General features: G+C 46.4%; 2 protein-coding genes across 3 annotated transcripts in view; one reads left to right on the top strand and one right to left on the bottom strand.

Moving 5' to 3' along the window:
* CRACR2A (calcium release activated channel regulator 2A) overlaps positions 1 to 21193 on the bottom strand; it is a 97394-nt gene that overhangs the window by 60660 nt on the left and 15541 nt on the right. For both annotated transcript variants that reach the window (XM_005307822.5, XM_042843168.2), the window contains exons 2-4: positions 8849 to 9079; positions 5880 to 5991; positions 5357 to 5531 (exon numbers count right to left, since the gene is read on the bottom strand). In XM_005307822.5, the coding sequence (XP_005307879.1) occupies positions 5357 to 5531; positions 5880 to 5991; positions 8849 to 9049 (488 nt within the window). In that variant the 5' untranslated portion in view covers positions 9050 to 9079. The remainder of the gene's footprint in view (positions 1 to 5356; positions 5532 to 5879; positions 5992 to 8848; positions 9080 to 21193) is intronic.
* Positions 13441 to 15682, top strand: LOC135976303 (SRRM2 protein homolog rsr-2-like). Its single transcript, XM_065571351.1, has 2 exons — positions 13441 to 14159; positions 15111 to 15682. The coding sequence occupies exons 1-2, from the start codon at positions 13580 to 13582 to the stop codon at positions 15557 to 15559; spliced, it is 1029 nt and encodes a 342-aa protein (XP_065427423.1). The 5' UTR covers positions 13441 to 13579; the 3' UTR covers positions 15560 to 15682.

Below are 21193 nucleotides of genomic sequence, written 5' to 3'. Positions count from 1 at the left end.
ATACCAGATCAGATCTTTTTTCCATCTAGTCTGGGATTCTCTTTCTATCTGAGGACAACACCTGGTGCTTCAAAGGAAAGTGAAAAACCTGCAGGGCAAATGGGAAGAAAATATCTCCTGCCCCTGTAAATTATCCTCGTATTCCATGAAGTATGGAATTAGATTATTTATCTGTGATGCTGCTTATATGACCACTATTACTATAGCATCTGAACACCTCACAAACATTGACGATATTGATCCTCACGACACCGCTTTGAAGGGGGGAAGTCTGATTATTCCCTGAAGGCACTGAAAGCCTGAGGGCTGGAGGCACAAGACTCTTAGGCCTGGTGATGCTGAGCATTGCCATGCCTAACGTCTAGGTGCCGAGAAAATCACTGAGATTCACAAAGCCTCAGTTAGGTGCCTTGGTTCCCTATACAATGAATGGGGAGAGATAGACACCTCAGAATGGGATTCACTGAAGTCAGCATAGAATCATAGAATATCAGGATTGGAAGGGACCTCAGGAGGTCATCTAGTCCAACCCCCTGCTCAAAGCAAGACCAACCCCAACTAAATCATCCCAGCCAGGGCTTTGCCAAGCCGGGCCTTAAAAACCTCTAAGGAAGGAGATTCCACCACCTCCCTAGTTAACCCATTCCAGTGCTTCACTACCCTCCTAGTGAAATAGTGTTTCCTGATATCCAACCTAGACCTTCTCCACTTCAACTTGAGACCATTGCTCCTTGTTCTGTCATCTGCCACCACTGAGAACAGACTAGCTCCATCCTCTTTGGAACCCCCCTTTGGGTAGTTGAAAGCAGCTATCAAATCCCCCCTCACTCTTCTTTTCTGCAGACTAAATAACCCCAGTTCCCTCAGCCTCTCCTCATAAGTCATGTGCCCCAGCCCCCTGATCATTTTCGTTGCCCTCTGCTGGACTCTCTCCAATTTGTCCATATCCTTTCTGTAGTGGAGGGGTGGGTCCCAAACTGGATGCAATATTCCAGATGTGACCTCACGATTGCCAAATAGAGGGGAATAATCACTTCCCTCGATCTGCTGGCAATGCTCCTACTAATGTATGGTTGGTGGCTCCAAGCCTAAAATAGCTAATGGCAGACGGCAAGCTGAGGGGTGTGTGCTAAGCCCTTCTTAGCTAAGCCCTGCTTATCAAATTGATAAACTAAACTGTAATAAGTCACTGGGACTAGATGGTATTCACCCAAGAGTTCTGAAGGAACTGAAATGTGAAATTGCAGAACTACTAACTGTGGCTTGTAACTTATCATTTAAATCAGCTTCTTTATCAGATGACTGGAGGATAGCTAATGTGATGGATGCCAATTTTTAAAAAGGGCTCCAGAGGTGATCCCGGCAATTACAGGCTGGTAAGCCTGACTTCATTACTGGGCAAACTGGTTGAAACTATAGTAAAGAACAAAATTGTCAGACACATAGATCAACATAATTTGTTGGGGAAGAGTCAACATGTTCTTTGTTTTCTACTAGAATTCTTTGAGGGGGTCAACAAGCATTTGGAGAAGGGGGATCCAGTGGATATAGTGTACTTAGATTTTCAGAAAGCCTTTGACAAGGTCCCTCAACAAAGGCTCTTAAGCAAAGTAAGCTCTCATGAGATAAGAGGGAAGGTCCTCTCATGGATCAATAACTGATTAAAAGATAGGAAACAAAGGGTAGGCATAAATGGGCAGTTTTCAGAATGGAGGGAGGTAAATAGTGGTGTCCGTCCCAGAGGTCTGTAGTGGGACTAGTACTGTTCAACATATTCATAAATGATCTTGGAAAACAGGGTAAACAGTGAGATGGCAAAATTTGCAGCTGATTCCCTGCTATCTGAGGAGGAGAATGGATCTGAAGAGAGACCTGCCACTTCTCAGATGAGTGCTCCAACCATTAGGCTATGAGTTCTCCCTTGGGCTCTCCTGTTGAAGCTGCTCCACTGTGGGTAAATGATCAGACTCATTGGCCCAGAAGAGAGAGCGCGAGCAGGCATGAGAATGAATCGGTAGCCCAGTGGTTAGAGCATTCACCTGAGAGGTGGAAGATCCAGCGCCCCTGCTTCAGTGACACTTTTAAATTGTTTATATACAGTGGAACAACTTCATCTGGAGAGACTGAGCAAGGTCTACATCAGAATACCCTACAGTCAGTGGTTACGACACTCATGTGACCTAAGAAGTAGCAGATTCTAGTGCAAATCCCTGCCCCTTCAGGTGGAGGGGGGACTTGAACCCGTATTCTCCCACATCCCAGTTGAGTACGCTAACCACTGGCCTAAAAGTCATGAGGGAGGACCTCCCCCACCTGCCCCCCTATTCCAGCCATTTTGTGTAAGCCCACCTATAGGGGCCCATTCCAGTAGGCAAAGTCTGAGTGCACTTACCAGATCGGGTTGCACAGGCAAGTTAGACAGAGGAACACCTATCTTCCCCCTGTTCATGCATCACGCTGGGGCGTAGGCATCCAGACACACTGGCTGCAGTGTGCATGTGCATGTGCAGGAACACAGGCACAGATGAAACTTTTACTGAAAAACGTATGCAGTGAGTGAGTTTAGGTGCCTACAGTGTTTGGGGCAGCTGAGCAGGGGTTTTGTGAATCCCAGTGGGGCCTGATTCTGGGATGCAGGTGCCTAAAATGGTAGTTAGGCACCTATGTCCTTTTGTGACTCTAGCCTGAAGGGATTTGCCCAGGTCACACAGGACGTCTGTGGCAGAGCAAGGAATCCCAAGTTCCAGGCTCGTGTCCCAGGGGACCATCCTCGGTCATCCCTATTATCTTACCTTTCATAGCTACAAATGTTAACTGCGTTACAAGCGCTGGCTCCTATATCTTCTGACCCTCCTCGTTCCTAATCTTAGTTATTAGGTCTTCTCTAAATGCATGCGTCATTCAGAGCATCATTGGAATCCCTAGACTGTGATATAAAACCTCTTAGACTGTTTACACAAGGAAGGGTCAGAGCTTCCTTTTGTAATGGACACCACAGAAACTATACCTAATTAGTGGTTGCAGAAGATTTAGCATTAGGCTAGAGAAGAGATATGTTTTATTACTCCTGATGCAGGACCTGATCCAGCTCTGATCGCAATCCGTGGAGAGACTCCCACTGCTTCCAATGGGAGTTGGACAGGGGGCAAACTCATTTGAAGCCTTTTTCATTGAAACTCAATGAGACGTAAGCTCCGAAGTGCCAACTTGGGCTCCTAAGTCACTTAGGCACTGAAAATTTTAACCTTGGTCTTCTGCTTCACCAATTATGTTTGATCAGCTTAGTTCCAGGGTGGGACTGTTTCAAAATTGAAGCATTTCATTTTCAGAAATCTCCCATTTCAAAACCAACACATGTTTTATTTAAAAACAATTTTGCCAAAAATGAAACACTGGATCATTGCAAATCACAACAGGATAGAAGACACTTTCAGATTTGCCAGAATTCCTGTGAATTTCTTATTCTGTTTTTCTGACCTGCTCTACTTTGCATGCACATTCAAGGCTCCATCCTGGACAGTGCAGGTGTGGAGTGTTGCTTGTATAAATTCAAGGTAAAAAGTGATGAGAACGACAGGAAAAGCAGGGGAATCTGATCCTGCAGTAATGAAAGCCCTGCTGCACAGTTGCCAACCTACTCCTGCCTATGACAGGGAGTAGGTTTTAGAGAGGATAGCTAAGAACCTCTGTAGTATGAAGAGGATCACTTAAGGCCACATCCTGTGAGACTTGTCCATTCTCCACCCACACCCTGTCTCTTTTCTCCTGTGCTCATGCAAATCAGACCATGAGCATGCAGAGTGCTTTTGTTGCTCTTCACTGTAATGTAATTAATTACACATAGTCCTCAACCATACATGTGCACTTGCATAGCCTCCATTCCCACTTGAACTAGAATATAAGCTTGTTTACCACTTCTGCACACCAGGAAAGGACCAAGGCCCTGGAGGAGCAGAGACAACCACATTGTAAATTAATATTCTGAACTCTACCTTAGAATCAAGTACCTAGGGACTGAGCCAAAGCCCACTGAACTCCCATTACTGACGTTAGTGGACTTTGGCTCACACACCACGCTGCTCACTGATCACAACTAAGGAGGCTCTTGCATGTCCAGCATATTTTTTCAGACAATTTTCTGCACATCATTCCATTAGCTTATAAATATATCTTGTAGATGACCTTGTCTCAATTATATGCAGCACAGAACCAGGCAGCATGAAACACAAAACACTTCACAATTATTCTAACTCTTAAAAAATGAAAGTAAGGTACAGCCTATTGGTGTAAGCTCAGATAGGAAACTTGTCTTTCAGTGAATAAATGAGTCAAAGCTAAGATCCGTTTTCTTGTCCTCCGCACAATTTCTTTACATCTTGTTCCCCCCACAGATGGGAGCTTTCAGAGAATCACTAAACTCACAGTTTGTGTTTGAAATGCCCCACAGGAACATGTAAGACCTGATGGCTATTTTAACAATCAGCATGTTCCTGAAATAGTCTTACTGTACAGTATGTATCTGGTGTTTACTGGATAATGCCTGGTAAGCTTCAGTGGAGGAAAAACAAACATACTCATTCAAAATAGTTTGGAGATATCAGATTTAAATGATATTAGATGTAAAAAGGAAAAAAAATCACAGCATTTAGCATTCTGACAACTTGGTATTTTACATCAGTAATTTTATTTCATTGACAAATGTCACACAAACATAGATTGAAAGCCCCTTTGTTCTGTGTTTATACAACACCTAGCGCATTGGGGTCCTGGTCCCTCACTGGAGCTCGTAGGTGCTACCGCAATGTAAATTATTAATGATTAATCATTAATAACTACACCGTTATGAAAGAGAACTAGTGATTTTTGTTATTCTTAGTTGATACAAAGGCAATGTAAGCATAGTCTTTGCCAAAGGAATGCTCTCTAAGGATTCTTTATTTGCAAATAATGTCATTTTTGGATACACAGATAGCATATCAATATTACCGTACATATTTTCAGAACATGTGCCACATTAGTGCTTCATTTGTGTTGCTCTCAAATGCATGTGACTATGAGAGTTTAACTGTGTTATCCTCATGGGGCACAAATGTGTGGCGCTCAGGGGTTTTTTTATTTCATTACTCGCAGCAACCAAGGAAATGGATCTGAGATCGCTACATCACAAGGGGCCCTAGTTCTGATCTCTTACTGCAGTTAGTCAAAAGCATCTCCACTGAAGTCAATGGTGACACACCAGTGCACAGTGGGTGTAAATGAAAGGAGAATCAAGCCCAGGGTTTTCTAGCAAATGTAGAGCTAAATCATAAAAGATCATGAATCGTACATTGTTGATATTGCAGCTGGTATGACTTACTCTTCTAAGATCTTGTTTGTTCCAAGCCGGTCCATCAGATCTGAGAACTGCCGGTCCTCATCTTCATCATCATCAGCTTTAGCATAGCTGTCTTCCCACTTAGACTGATAGACATTTTCATTGTCAGACTCGTGCATTTCATTCATAGAGGCCATCTGCCCAAACAAAAACTGACCTAAAATTTAAAGATGTACATCTTTTTAAAAATCTGTTTATAGAGTAATTAGAAGTCATTAAAAGAAACAGTGACATTTATTAGCAGTCTCTCCCAGGCTGTGTCTACACTCAGAGCTGGGGGTGTGATTTCCAGCTCACGTAGATGTACTCACACTAGCTGTCATTGAACTAGAGCTCTAAAAATAGTTGTGTAGCTGGAGTAGCATGGGTAGTGGCCTTTTGTGCAGGATTCACTGCACGCATCAGGACTACACTTCAGGTTCCTTAAGGAACCATGTCTCCTTACCTGTCTATGAAGTACTGAACATGGATGGAGGTATACACAGATTTGCATTCCAAAACTCACTTAATCCTGTCGTGAACTCCTCTGGCGTAAGTGAACCGTTGCCATCTGCATCCAGAGTATCAAACACTTTCTCCAGCTCCTCCAGGCTAAGAGGTAGCTGACCATGAAGTCTCTGAAATGACAAATCATGCCTCCATTACACTATTTATTATAAAAGTGGTTAGTGGAAGAGAAGAATCTGAAGAGCAAGATAAGAACAACAGTAATTTAGAATGACAGAACTCTAAATTTCCTGCAAAATGCAAATTCCTCTCGCCCCCCAAAAATATCCATTTTGAAAAGTTTGAAATGAAACATTTCAAATTTTTCTAAATAAAACATATCAGTGTTGACAATTTTATTCATTTTAGGTTACTATTTTATTTTTAATTTATTTTACTTCTCTATTTTATTATTTTAAATGTTATTTTTATTTCATTATTGAAATATATATATATGTATATTTGTACATTATTTTCTAGGGTAATTTAATTTTTAGTATAGCAAACATAAAAGTATTTTATATTACAGTTTCTTTTTCAAGGCATCTCCTCTTTTATTTGGAAACTGAGCAAATTTGATATGGATTCAGTGAGACAAAAATGGATCAGAACAATATTAAAGTCATTTAAAAATTAGAGTGACATAATGGGATATAAATTAATCTTTAGCATATGTTACTGCAAGAGTCTGATATCACAGACGTAGAGTTGTGTTCAGGGATGAATAGATTATGGGAGTCAAAAAGAAGTTGTAATTAAAGAACTAGCAAGAGCAAGACTCCCCTCATCTGAATGGGTGTGGTGGTTACCTAGCTTTAAAGGATAAACAGGGCTAGATCTGCTCTGTATATTTGGATAGGATATTGAGAAGATTCCCATTGATTTCAGTGGAGCAATATAAGGCTCTGGTTTGTCCTCAGCCCACAAAGGACCCACTGCCATACCCAGAGTCTCTTTCCAGGCAGTTTTATTTTACAAACATAGGTTTAAAAACCCCAACGCATGAAAACAGTTCCTCAGCCCACCCTAGGCTAGAGCTCCCAGGGGATTTTCCCTTTGCCTCTCTCAGTCCTTCCTGCTTCAGAGCCAACTGCAGGATTCTCCTATGCTCTTTTAACTGAGCACCAGTTCCCTGGACTTTCTCCCTGGAGACCCTTTTCCCCCAGATCCATGTGTTGCCCCTCCCTCCTAACTGGCCAAGGTGGGAGCACTTGTTCTACCACAGGGGAACTGGACCTGCCTCATTTAAAGGGGCCAGCCACTCTGTGACAAGCAGGCTCCAAGTATCTGAGCTAACACTAATGGAGAAACTGTAACTTTCCAATTTGCTGGCCTCTGTATTTTTTTAATTCTCAACTTTTGACCTCAGATAGAATATAAAGTCAAAGGAAGAGATTTGATCCCACCTCAATTTTACACCAGTGAAACTGCATTGATTTCAGTGACATTACTCCTGATTTACATAATGGTTTAGTGAGAGAAGACTCAGGCCCGGTGGTTTCAAAAAGGATGTTTTTGTAATTTCATCTTTAATCCACTTAGCTAGAAACAAAAATAAGCATAATGCAATGCCATTTCAAGTGGTTTCATGTCACTGTGTCCCAGTGCCCTTTATATCTATTTTTAAATGAATTGGAAATTTACTCATATATAAAGCTCATCACGCATGCTAAACAGCTCCTGAAAGAGCTGTTTCATGTTGTGAAATCAAAGACAAAATTATGTTCTCTTTGCAACTCAAACAAGTTCTCTGTCATCCTTCTCAGAAGCTCGCAGCAAATAGAGTTACATTTCCTCTGTAAGTGTTGAACTCAGATCTGAATGGGAATAAATATCTTTTACCCTCCTTGTAGCAACAGACATTAAAGTTCAAAAATATGTGAGGGTTCCCTTGTATTAAAAATTAAATCCTATTTTCTTTTTACCATTTTAATCCATATACATAAATAAAACAAAATGGTGATCCAGGAAGATGCCTAATGGTCCAAACATTCAAACATTTACTACCAGGAATAACACATTTACTACTGTGATTTCAATTACTTCAGTGGGACTACACAGTGTAGTAAGCACTACAACCAACAGTAAATGTTTACTCTAACATTTTTTTAAAACTGTGCAGCCAGTAAAACAAGTAATTTGAAAGAAAAGAAAAAAAATCCATAAACACACACAGCAGAAAACCTGCAACTGGCAATAACCTGAGCATTGATTTGTTTGTTTTTTCAGAATGGGTAATTCTCAATGTGTTGGGCACTGTTTACTATTACACTAAACAGCTTTGTATGTGATGGTATTAAATCCTCCAAAAAATTGTATTTAAGACATTTCCACTGTCACTACTTTGCTACTGCTCCTAAATTCTATTTAATCCATTAGCACTGAAGTAAAAAATTAATGAATACATCCAAGGAGTACTCTGCATGTAAAACATGAATAGCTGCAGAGTGGGTTGCTGTTGTTTTCCACAACATACCTGATAGAATATCCCTCTGAACATTTCCACAGCGTGGGCCTGATCCCGTTCTTGGTGGAGTCAATGGCATTTTGCCAATGACTTCAATAGGATCAGAATTAGGACCCTTAACTTTTAAAATTATTTCCACAAAACGTTGATTTAATAAGCACAATGTGAACATATCAAAATAACATAGAATATTCTTTTGTTTGCATAAGTGTATTTAGAAAAACGTTCTGACTGAGTTTTTGTACCATTTATTGGTTGGGGAAAGCAGAGTGAATGGCTTGGAATGGCATTTGTTGACAAAATCTGTAAGAGAAAATAGATGAACTAAACACATTTCTGATTCTGCTGTAAATCAGGAGTAACCCCAATAAAGTCAGTGGAGTTACACCAGGTTAAGTGAAACGTAAAATCAATTGCTTTGAGTTTTATAGATTTTACATTTGCTTTGAGCTTCCATTTTATGTGTTGGTTTGTATATGTTAAAACGATTGTATTGCATCATTTCACCAATTTTGCTTTACCTGCATATCATGTCGAGTGATGAAGCCTTTGCCCTCCACATCACAGATCTGAAAGAACCCCAACATGGCTAGTTGTTGCCCTGGGTCCTGTTCTGTCCTGCTCGACTCTGTATCTCCTAGTGGCCCAGGACTGGCACAGTCCCCTTTTATTCTGTCCGTTGTCACAGGTCTGGTCACAGAAGTATTTTGGGACGCTGCCATCCCATTTACTCCCAAACTCTGGTCCAAAACCTGTATGCCGAAGGTAAGAAAGAGAGCACATCAGAGCCTCTCAATGATGCTTTCCATCATCTCTTAGCAACGACCTCTTTAATTAGCCACTGAAGCCTAGGAGAAGAAAAAGGCTTTTTGAAAATGCCTACCATGATCTATTCCATTAATAGACTGCACTAGAGCACACGGAAAATGGGATGGTGAACAAGGAAGGGAAAAAGATCTATGACTGAAAGGAATCTCAACACAAAATCAGCCCGTTTAATGAGCAATGTAGACAACTAATTAATGTGAACAACAAGAAAACACAAAGTATGGGCAAATTTTTTTAAAAAAAGGAAAAGAACAATTTATAGTCACTACAAGTACTCACTTGGCATTCTTTCTGCTTAATTATCTACTTCCAAGACTCACAGTTTGTGTGCAGTCCCTTAAGCTTTTGGAATATGCAAAGTAATGAAGACTGATGGAAGTCGATGAACCAGTTTTTTTAAAGGAAATAAATGGAGCTGAGAGAGAACAAGAAAATGTACATATGGAATTTTGAAATATATATTTACAGCATGTGTTTTTGAATATTCACTGGAACAGTAAGACTAATTATACAGTCCATTTTCTTGGCATGTTTTGAGTTGATATTTTGAATAGTACCCAAACCCTTTCCCCAGCAGTGTTTGGAAAAGTACATCTTATACTGTCCATAAGAAAATATTCTTAATCAAAAGTTTGGAGTTATATGGTTTTTATCTTAATTTATTCTGAGTGGTCTGATATAAACAATATTGGATTTTGTTTTTCTTTTTCTATCTAAACCAATTTCAATTATGCTACACACAGCATCAGTGCAAAAAGAAGAGGATTTGCAAAAGACAATTTTAAAAAAAAAACTTTATGCCTACGGCTCAGACATAGTTTGATTTCCTTCATGTGAAGTTTCTTTCCATATTTTGGTCTGTTAAAGAGAATAGGTCTGATCACACACTGGTATAAATCAGGAGTAACTTCGTTGAACATAGTGCAATTACTCCAATGTAAAACTAGCATGAATGAGAGGGGCAACAGTCCCCTTCTTCTATTATAGTGAAGTACAACAGTGGACTGTACTTGGGATTGAAACTGAAATCCAAGAAAAACTGCAGCTTGTCCATTCCGCAGTGCCTGCCTCCCAAGGCTATGTCTACACTGGTAATTGAATGACAAAACTTTTGTCTTTCAGAGGTGTTAACCCCCCTCTCCCTCGAAAGACAAAAGTTTTGCTGATGACAAGCGCCAGTGTGAACAGCGCTTTGTTGGCAGCAAACGCCGGTCATTGGGGGTGGAGGTTTTTTGTCGGCAGGAGAACCAACAAACAGCAGCTACACAGTGTGACTTTTAGCAGCACTAAAGGCTGTGTAGTGTAGATATAGCCTTAGGCCTTGGCTACACTTGTGAGTTGCAGCTCTGTAAAGCCGCCCCCAGTGCTGTAACTCACTCCCCGTCCACACTGGCAAGGCATTTGCAGCGCTGTATCTCCTTGGTTGCAGCGCTGCATGTACTCCACCTCTCTGAGAGGAATAGCGGGTGCTGCGCTGCCACTCCAGCACTGCGGTGCCAGTGTGGCCGCCCAATGCGCTGTGAATGGCCTCCAGAATTATTCGGCAGTATCCCACAATGCCAGTTCTAGCCAGTCTGGTCCTCAGTTCAAACTCTACTGCCCTGGCCTCAGGTAACCAACCATGTGACCGACCCTTTACATTCCCCGGGAATTTTAAAAATCCCCTTCTTGTTTGCTCAGCCCAGTGTGGCGTGGAGTGCTATCAGCGAATCTTTCCAGGTGACCATGCCTCCACGCACCAAGCAAGCCCCAGCATGGAGCAATGACGAGTTGCTGGACCTCATCAGTGTTTGGGGGGAGGAAGCTGTCCAGTCCCAGCTGCGCTCCAGCCGTAGGAATTACGATACCTTCGGGAAGGTATCAAAGGACATGATGGAAAGGGGCCAGGACCGGGACGTCCTGCAATGCAGGATTAAAGTGAAGGAGCTGCGGAGTGCCTACTGCAAAGCCCGTGACACAAACGGCCGCTTGGGTGCTCCCCCCGTGACCTGCCGATTCTACAAAGAGCTGGATGTGATACTTGGGGTTAACCCCACCTCCACTCCGAGCACCACCATGGACACTTCAGAGCCGGTGTGGGGGGGTGGAGGAGGAGGAGGAGGAAAACGGGAGTGATGGTGGTGGGCCGGATGGAGACACCCCAGAATCTCTGGAGCCATGCAGCCAGGAGCTCTTCTCGAGCCAGGAGGATGGTAGCCAGTCGCAGCGGCCGGTACTTGGTGGAGGACAAACAGAAGAGCAGGTTCCTGGTAAGCGGGTTTTTTTCAGGAAGGAATTTTTTCGGTGCGGGCTCTTTGGGAGAGGAGGGTTAGGCATGCATGCCTAGATGCGGAATAGTGCATTGATGTGGTTTATCACATCGCGGTAATTGGCCTCGGTAATCTCCTCGAATGTCTCATCCAGAACGTGTGCAATGCACTTGCGCAGGTTTATAGGGAGAGCCACTGTGGTCCTTGTCCCAGCCAGGCTAACGTGTCCGCACCACTGTGCGCGAGGGGCGGGGGAACCATTGCTGCACACAGGCAAGCTGCATATGGGCCAGGGCGGAAGCCGTATTGCAGTAGAAGACCCTCCCTTGCTTCCCAGGTCACCCTCAGCAGCAAGATATCGTCCAGGACGAACTCCTGTGGAAAATGTTGGGACAGTGTTCAGTGTAGGTGCCCCCTGAAGCTGTTGGCTCTCCCCAAGGCACAGAAACCCAGAGGACAGTGCAGCCCTGAAACAATCAATCCCCCTTACTCACCATTTTGAGGCTCCCGTGGGATATGTGCGCTCTGTTTCAGACGGGAAAATTATGCTATTGTGTAGACCCTGTTTATTTTCTACTCCTTAAGTGCGGGGGGAATCATTACTCTGTCTGGTATAAACAATGCTGCCTCTGTTAAATGTTGCATTTTGCCTATACAGCTGCATCAACCTTGAGACCTCAGCAGTCCCTCTTATCGCCTGGTCAGAGACTGCAAAGACTCAGGAAGAGACCGCGAAAAAGCAAAGAAGACATGCTGCAAGAAGTGATGCGGCAATCTATTAAAGAGAATGAGAAAGCACAGGACTGGAGGGAGAGAGAAAGCAGGATCTGCCAGGAAAACGCAGCGCACCGGCAGCAAAGCACTGATAGGCTCATCAGCATCCTGGAGCGCCAAGCAGACGCTATCCAGGAACTGGTAGCCCTGCAGAAAGAGAAGCAGTACCACAAACGCAAACGCCACCCCCCCACAGCCCTTGTCCCAAAATTCTTTCCGTTGTGCCCCACTGTCACCTCCAACCCACTTTCCCCAACTTCCGTGTTCTTCACGCCACTCGCTGCCTCCAACACCAGTATCTTCATCACCCAGCCCTGAAAACCACGACCCTTACCCTCTGCACTCAACCCCCATCACCATGCAGTATAGCTGCCCTGAAGTGCAGCACTCACTGCACAGCACACCAGACAGGACATACACGAATCTGTGATTGTACTGTTCCCCACTCCACCCCCTTGTTTCTTTTCAATAAATAATTTTTTTTTCTTTTCAATAATGGATTCTTTGGCTTTGAAAACATTCTTTATTATTGCATAAAGTAAAAGACTCTTTAGCCCAGGAAATAAACAGGCACTGCAAGTCTGCTCGTCTGCTTAGCAAACACTGATTCCTAAAGATTGGAACTACTGCACTTCACTCCCATGCAGTGCACCAGATATCACTGCTGGTTTTCAGCCTCAAATTGCTCCCTCAAGGCATCCCTAATCCTTGCAGCCCTGCGCTGGGCCCCTGTAATAGCCCTGCTCTCTGGCTGTGCAAATTCAGCCTCCAGGTGTTGAACCTCGGAGGTCCATGCCTGAGTGAAGCTTTCACCCTTCCCTTCACAAATATTATGAAGGGCACAGCACACGGATATAACCGCGGGGATGCTGTTTTCAGCCAAGTCCAGCTTCCCATACAGAGATCGCCAGTGGCCCTTTAAACGGCCAAAGGCACACTCCACAGTCATTCGGCACCAGCTCAGCCTGTAGTTGAACCATTCCTTGCTGCTGTCAAGGCTCCCTGTGTAGGATTTCATGAGCCACAGCATTAACGGGTAAGCGGGATCTCCAAGGCCTGGTCTACACTACGACTTTAATTCGGATTTATCAGCTTTAATTCGAATTTACCCTGCAACCGTCCACACAACGACGCTATTTATTTCGATGTAAAGGGCCCTTTAAATCGATTTCTGTACTCCACCCCGACGAGCGGAGTAGCGCCAAAATCTATTTTAACATGTCGAATTAGGGATAGTGTGGCCGCAATTCGATGGTATTGGCCTCCGGGAGCTATCCCACAGTGCATCATTGTGACCGCTCTGGACAGCAATCTAAACTCGGATGCACTGGCCAGGTAGACAGGAAAAGCCCCGCGAACATTTGAATTTCATTTCCTGTTTGCCCAGCGTGGAGAGCACAGATGACCACAGATAGCTCATCAGCACAGGTAACCATGCAGGCTGATAATCGAAAAAGAGCACCAGCATGGACCGTACGGGAGGTACTGGATCTGATCGCTGTATGGGGAGAGGATTCAGTGCTTGCAGAACTTCGTTCTAAAAGACGAAATGCAAAAACTTTTGAAAAAATCTCCAAGGGCATGATGGAGAGAGGCCACAATAGGGACTCAGATCAGTGCCGCGTGAAAGTCAAGGAGCTCAGACAAACCTATCAAAAAACAAAGGAGGCAAACGGTCACTCCGGGTCAGAGCCGCGGACATGCCGCTTCTACGCCGAGCTGCATGCAATTCTAGGGGGGGCTGCCACCACTACCCCACCTGTGATCGTGGATTCCGGATTGGGGATAGTCTCATCAGCTACACCTGAGGATTCTGCCGATGGGGGAGAGGAGGAGGAGGAGGAGGAGGATGAGCTTGCAGAGAGCACACAGCACTCCGTTCTCCCCAACAGCCAGGATCTTTTTCTCAGCCTGACTGAAGTACCCTCCCAACCCTCCCAAGCCAGTACCCAAGACCCTGACCCCATGGAAGGGACCTCAGGTGAGTTTACCTTTTAAAATATAAAACTTGTTTTAAAAGCAAACGGTTTTTAATGATTACTTTGCCCTGAGGACTTGGGATGCATTCGCGGTCAGTTCAGCTACTGGAAAAGTCTGTTAACGTGTCTGGGGATGGAGCGGAAATCCTCCAGGGACATCTCCATGAAGCTCTCCTGGAGGTACTCCAAAAGCCTTGCCACAAGGTTTCTGGGCAGTGCATCCTTATTCCCTCCTCCATGGTAGGACACTTGACCACGCCATGCTTGCAGCAAGTAATCTGGTATCATTGCCTGACAAAGCCTGGCAGCGTATGGTCCTGGTGTTTGCTGGCATTCAAGCAACATCCGTTCTTTATCTTGTTGTGTAATCCTCAGGAGAGTGATATCACTCATGGTAACCTGGTTGAAATACGGGAACTTAATTAAGGGGACAGAGGTGGCCGTTCCTACTGGGCTGTTTGCCTGTGGCGGAAAATAAATCCTTCCCTGCAGTTAGCCAAGCGCAGATGGGAAATTGGCCCTGAGCTTTTCGCGTTTGGCTAGCAGGGATCTTCCCTGTTACCAGCCACGCGGTGGGGGGAGGGGTACAGCGATCATCCCAGAGAATTCATGGCGGGAGGGGGGGGGGTTAGTTTGTTTTCTGCTGCTGCTGAATGTTAACAGAAAAACCGCAGCACTCTACAGGCTATGCTTGGTATGTGGGAAAGGAGGGCGCAGAAGCTGTAAGACAATGGCTTACCATGGCCGCATGCAAGCCGAATTCTGTTGCCCAGACCTGTGATCTCTAGCAGCAAAGCCACAGGCACTCAGCATTAAGAGGCAAAATGCGACCTTGCACAGAAATCACATGTGCTATGTAATGTGAATAGTGTTGGTCACCGTGAAAGAGTATAAGCATTGTTCTGCAAAATGTATCTTTTTAAACAATTCTCTCTTTTTTCCCCTCCCTACAGCAGCTGCAAATTCCTCAAGCCTCCCTCCTCCATCCCGAAGGCTATCACAGATAAGGCGTCGTAAGAAGAGAACGCGAGACGAGATGTTTTCTGAAATTATGGAATCCAGCCGCAGTCACAGAGCTCATCTGAATGAGTGGAAGGAAACGGTTGCAAAGTATAGGAAAGATGCCAGTGAACGTGAGGACAGGAGGGACCAACGTGAGGACATGAGGGACCAACGTGAGGACAGGAGGGACCAACGTGAGGAGAGGAGAGACGCTCGAGATGAGAGGTGGCGGCAGGAAGATCAGAGGAGGCAGGATGCAACGCTGGGGCTGCTGCGTGAGCAAACAGACATGCTTTGGCGTCTGGTGGAGCTTCAGGAACGGCTGCAGGAAAACAGACTGCCGCTACAGCCCCTGTTCCACCCTCCCCATGTTCCGTATCCTCCTCACCCAGACGTGTAAGAACGCTGGGGGGAGGCTCCGTACACCTTCCCATTCCACCCCAGTAGACAGCCCAAGCAAAAGGCTGTCATTTTTTTAACCTTTTTTTTAGTGGCCTTTTCCTTCCCACCGATCCTCCTCCCAAATCCCACCCGGGTTCCCTCCCTCTTTTTCTAATCTATTAATAAAGAATAAATGATTTTTAAATGATAGTGACTTTATTTGGTTTGAAAGAAAGCTGCGGGAAGGGGGAGGGTGGGTTCCTTACAGAAAATCAGTCAATAAAGGGGGCGGGTTTTCATGAAGGAGAAACAAACAGATATTTCACACTGTAGCCTGGCCAGTCATGAAACTGGTTTTCAAAGCTTCTCTGATGCACAGCGCTTCCTGGTGTGCTCTTCTAATCGCCCTGGTGTCTGGCTGTGCGTAATCAGCAGCCAGGCGATTTGCCTCAGCCTCCCACCCCGCCATAAAGGTCTCCCCCTTACTTTCACAGAGATTGTGGAGCACGCAGCAAGCAGAAATAACAATGGGGAGATTTCTTTGGCTGAGGTCAGAGCGAGTCAATAATGATCGCCAGCGACCTTTTAAACGGCCAAATGCACATTCTACCACCATTCTGCACTTGCTTAGCCTGTAGTTAAACAGCTCCTGACTCCTGTCCAGGCTGCCTGTGTATGGCTTCATGAGCCATGGCATTAAGGGGTAGGCTGGGTCCCCAAGAATAACTATTGGCATTTCAACATCCCCAACGGTTATCTTCTGGTCCGGAAAGTAAGTCCCTTGCTGCAGCCCTTTAAACAGAGTAGTGTTCCTGAAGACGCGAGCGTCATGAACCCTTCCCGCCCAGCCCGCGTTGATGTTGGTGAAACGTCCCTTGTGATCCACAAGTGCTTGCAGCACCATTGAAAAGTACCCCTTGTGGTTTATGTACTCGGTGGCTTGGTGCTCCAGTGCCAAGATAGGGATATGGGTTCCGTCTATCGCCCCACCACAGTTAGGGAATCCCATTGCAGCAAAACCATCCACTATGGCCTGCACATTTCCCAGAGTCACTAACTTTCGTAGCAGCACCTGAGTGATTGCTTTGGCTACTTGCATCACAGCAGCCCCCACAGTAGATTTGCCCACTCCAAATTGATTCCCGACTGACCGGTAGCTGTCTGGCGTTGCAAGCTTCCACAGGGCTATCGCCACGCGCTTCTCAACTGTGAGGGCTGCTCTCATCTTGGTATTCTGGCGTTTCAGGGCAGGGGACAGCAAGTCACAAAGTTCCATGAAAGTGCCCTTACGCATGCGAAAGTTCCGCAGCCACTGGGAATCATCCCACACCTGCAACACTATGCGGTCCCACCAGTCTGTGCTTGTTTCCCTTGCCCAGAATCGGTGTTCCATGGATAGAATCTGCCCCATTAACAACATGATCTCCAAAGCACCGGGGCCGCGGTTTCACAGAATTCTGTATCCGTGTCCGTGTCCATGTCCTCATCATGCTTGTCGCTGCGCTGCCGCCGCCGCTGCCTTCTCGCCTCGTTTTTCTGGTCCTGGCTCAGCATAAACTCCACGAGAACGCGCGAGGTGTTTACAATGTTCATGACTGCTGTCTTGAGCTCAGCGGGCTCCATGCTTGCCGTGGTATGGAGTCTGCAGTGTTCACCCACCCAGGAAAAAAGGCGCGAAATGGTTGTCTGCCGTCCGTTGCTTTCATGCAGGGAGGGAGGGAGGGAGGGAGGAGGTGAGGCTGTACCCAGAACCACCTGCGACGATGTTTTTTGTCCCATCAGGCACTGGGATCTCAACCCAGAATTCCAATGGGCGCGGGAGACTGCGGGAACTATGGGATAGCTATGGGATAGCTACCCACAGTGCAACGCTGCAGAAATCGACGCTAGCCCCGGTACTTGGACGCACACCGCTGAATTAATGTGCTTAGTGTGGCCGCATACATTTCGACTTTATGCAACCTGTTTTCCAAATTCAAATTATATAAATTCGGATTAATCCCGTAGTGTAGACATACCCCAAGGATCACAAAGGGCATTTCAACTTCCCCTACCGTGATCTTCCACTCTGGGAAAAAAGTCAAGTGTTCCGAAAGATGCGTGCGTCATGCACCTTTCTGGACCAGCCTGTGTTAATGTCAGTGAAACGCCCACGGTGATCCACAAGCGCCTGGAGAACCAGAGAGAAATACCCCTTCCGATTAACGTACTCGGATCCTAGGTGGGGTGGTGCCAGAATAGGAATGTGCGTCCCATCTATCGCCCCTCCACAGTTAGGGAACCCCATTTGTGCAAAGCCATCCACTATTTCCTGCACGTTACCCAGAGTCATGGTTCTTCTGAGTAGGATGCGATTAATGGCCTTGCAAACTTGCATCAACACGATTCCAACGGTCGACTTTCCCACTCCAAACTGGTTTGCGACCGACCGGTAGCTGTCTGGAGTTGCCAGCTTCCAGATTGCAATAGCCACCCGCTTCTCCACTGGCAGGGCAGCTCTCAATCTCGTGTCCTTGCGCCGCAGGGTGGGGGCAAGCTCCTCACACAGTCCCATGAAAGTGGCTTTTCTCATCCGAAAGTTCTGCAGCCACTGCTCGTCATCCCAGACTTCCATGACGATGTGATCCCACCATTTGGTGCTTGTTTCCTGAGCCCAAAAGTGGCGTTCCACGGTGCTGAGCATGTCCGTGAATGCCACAAGCAATTTCGTGTCGTACGCATTACGCGGCTCGATAGCATCGTCGGACTCTTCACCCTCACTCTCACTGTCACTTTGGATATTAAGGAATAGTTCGACAGCCAAACGTGACGTGCTGGCAAGACTCGTCAGCATAGGCCTCAGCAGTTCGGACTCCATTTCCCGCAGATAGATCGCGCTGCACAGAAACCGTTGAAAGATGGTGCCCAAGGTGAACGGAAACAAAGGGATTTCTGGGATGCGAAGCGATGCTTCACGGGGCATTGGGACAGGACCCAGAATCCCCCGCATCCACGCCCCCTTCCCACAACCCACGGCGCCAGAATGGGAAGAGGTGCTCTGTGGGATAGCTGCCCATAATGCACTGCTCCCAATAGCACTGCAATTGCCGCAAATGTGGCCACGATAGTGCGCTGGGCAGCTGTCAGTGTGGACAGACTGCAGCGCTTTCCCTACTCAGCTGCACGAAGTCAGGTTTAACTCACAGCTCTGTACATCTGCAAGTGTAGCCAAGGCCTTAGTGGAACAGGTCAAAGAGAGCATGGAACATATATGCTTGTTAGCCTGCACTGGCTTCCCATTTAGTTCCAGTTCTGGTTCTGAATATTTGTCCTGATCACTAAGGGCCAGATTTACAAAGATATTTAGGCACCTAAGGTTGCAGATAGGTGCCTAATGGGATTTTCAAACGTGTCTAAGCAGATTGAGTGCCTAACTCACATTGATTTCAATCTGACCTAGGATTTAAGTGCCTAACCTATTCAGGTGCTTTTTAAAAAATGTAGGCACTTGAGTACCCCTGAAAATCTAGTTTCTAAGGCCCTTAATGGCCTAGGCTGGCACAATCTTGGAAACAACTTCTCTGTTACCTGCTGGGACAGCTTCAATCCCTCCAGGACATTAGAGCTGACCAAACCCTGGCTCAAACTCTCAGCAGCCAAAATCAATGTTTTCTGCACACAAGGCTCCAGGCTACAACCCGCCCTACCAAGAGAGACAGAAGGAGCCTGAGTTATACCACATTCAGGGCATGCCCCAAAACGAAACTTTTTTCCTGAGACAGTCCCCAAGGGACAGAGTGGAAGAAGACCCAGTGGGGTTCTTCTGCAAGACAGTAACTGGTGGCTAAAACAGGGTCTGAGAGGAAGAGTTTGGTCTCACTTTGGAGAGAACTTGTTCAGCATAAAAAGAGAGAGAGTTGAGACAGTGTAACATCCCGGCTGTGTCCTCTCTCCACAGGGACGGTCCTCTCCCACCAAGCACTTCCTGAGAGCAGAGCTCTCTAATTTTCTAGATGTAATCACACAATAATGTCCCCTATTGGGAAACGATTTATCATAACAGAGCTCACTTTGAGTTCTAATAATGTAACAAAACTTAGATATTACAGTAACAGGAGCTTTTCAAATGCAGAGATCAATTCCTGAGAATGCATATAGCCCAAGGGTGGGTAAACTTTTTGGCCCAAGGGCCACATCGGGGTGGGAAAATTATATGCAGGGCTGTGAATGTAGGGTTGGGGTGCAGGAGGAAGTCCGGGGTGTGGGAGGGGGTGTGGTGTTCAGGAAGGGGCTAAGGGCAAAAGGTTGGGGTGCAGGAGGAGTGCAGGGTGTGGCAGGGGGCTCAGGGGAGGGAGTTGGGGTGCAGGAGGGGTGTGGCAGAGGGTTAGGGGGCTCAGGTCAAGAGGTTGGGGTGTGGGGTGAAGGAAGGGTTCAGGGAGCGGGCTCCGGCCCGGTGCAGCCTACCTGAAGCGGCTCCAGGGTGGCAGCAGCGTGCAGCGGGGCTAAGGCAGGCTTCTTGCCTGCCCTGGCCCCGCGCTGCTCCCGGAAGTGGCCAGCATGTCCGGCAATGGCTCCTGGGGATGGGGTGGGGCATGCGGCTCTGCCGCATGCTGTCCTCACATGTGGATACCACCTCCGAAGCTCCTATTGGCCACGGTTCCCCGTTCCCGGCCACTGGGAGCTGCGGGAGGCGGTGCCTGCAGATGAGGGCAGTGCTCAGAGCCCTCTGCACCCCCCCCCCCCCCGCTCCCCCAAAGGTCACAGGGATGTGGTGCCGGCTGCTTCCGGGAGCGGCGCAGGGCCAGGGCAGGCAGGGAGCCTGCCTTAGCCCTGCTGCACCACGGGGCTGGCAATCCCGCAGGCCGGATTGAAAGCCCTGAGAGGCCGGATCTGGCCTGTGGGCCGTAATTTGCTCTCCTCTGATATAGCCTGTAAGAATGAGGTAGTATTCCTTTCAATAGTTTGTAAGCCCTCTGGTGGTGCTAACTGTCTTCTGTGTTTCCGAAGTACAGTAGGACCTCAGAGTTACAAACACCAAAGTTACAAACCGACCAGACAACCACTCACCTTGTTTGGAACCGGAAGTACGCAATCAGGGAGCAGAAAAAAGCAAGGTAAGGAAACTGTTTCTGTGCTTGTTTCACTTTTAAAAGCAGCATTTTTCTTCTGCATAGTAAAGTGTCAAAGCTGTATTAAATCAATGTTCAGTTGTAAACTTTTGAACGAACAACCATAATGCTTTATTCAGAGTTACGAACATTTCAGTGTTATGAACAACCTCCATCCCCGAGGTGTTCTTAACTCTGAAGTTCTGCTGTAACCAGAACCCTGCCAAAGCAGCACTGTGTGTAAAAAGTTACTAAGTCACACCTATTGTATTTGGTTAGTAAACGTGAATGTTTGGACTCCATTATGCCTGTGTGTTGTTTCTTTAAAAAGCAGACAACACAGTGTAGTGGGGCAGTAACCCCACTCCTGCCCTGAAGGGCTTAAAACAGCCCTGCGAGAGGGCTGTGGCGGGGAACCAGTAAGCCTGGGTTGATTGGGGAAGCAGCTGCAGCTGGGTCGTGCCCCAATCAGGCTGCATCTGGCCCTATAAAGGGGCTGCTAGGCTGGTGCTCAGGCAGAGTCTCTCTCTAGCTATTGAGAGAGATGGGCCTGACTGTTTGGGAGC

The sequence above is a fragment of the Chrysemys picta genome, chromosome 1, assembly GCF_011386835.1.
Source record: "Chrysemys picta bellii isolate R12L10 chromosome 1, ASM1138683v2, whole genome shotgun sequence".
NCBI lineage: Eukaryota > Metazoa > Chordata > Testudines > Emydidae > Chrysemys > Chrysemys picta.
This window is presented reverse-complemented; position numbering and strand designations above follow the sequence as displayed.

What these genes read in the sequence shown, in the direction of transcription:
- LOC135976303 (XM_065571351.1), top strand. Translation starts at nt 13,580, where the DNA reads ATGACCACAGATAGCTCATCAGCACAGGTAACCATGCAGGCTGATAAT. An exon ending in CCCCATGGAAGGGACCTCAG is followed by an intron (nt 14,160 to 15,110) that starts GTGAGTTTACCT and finishes CCCTCCCTACAG; the next exon opens with CAGCTGCAAATTCCTCAAGC.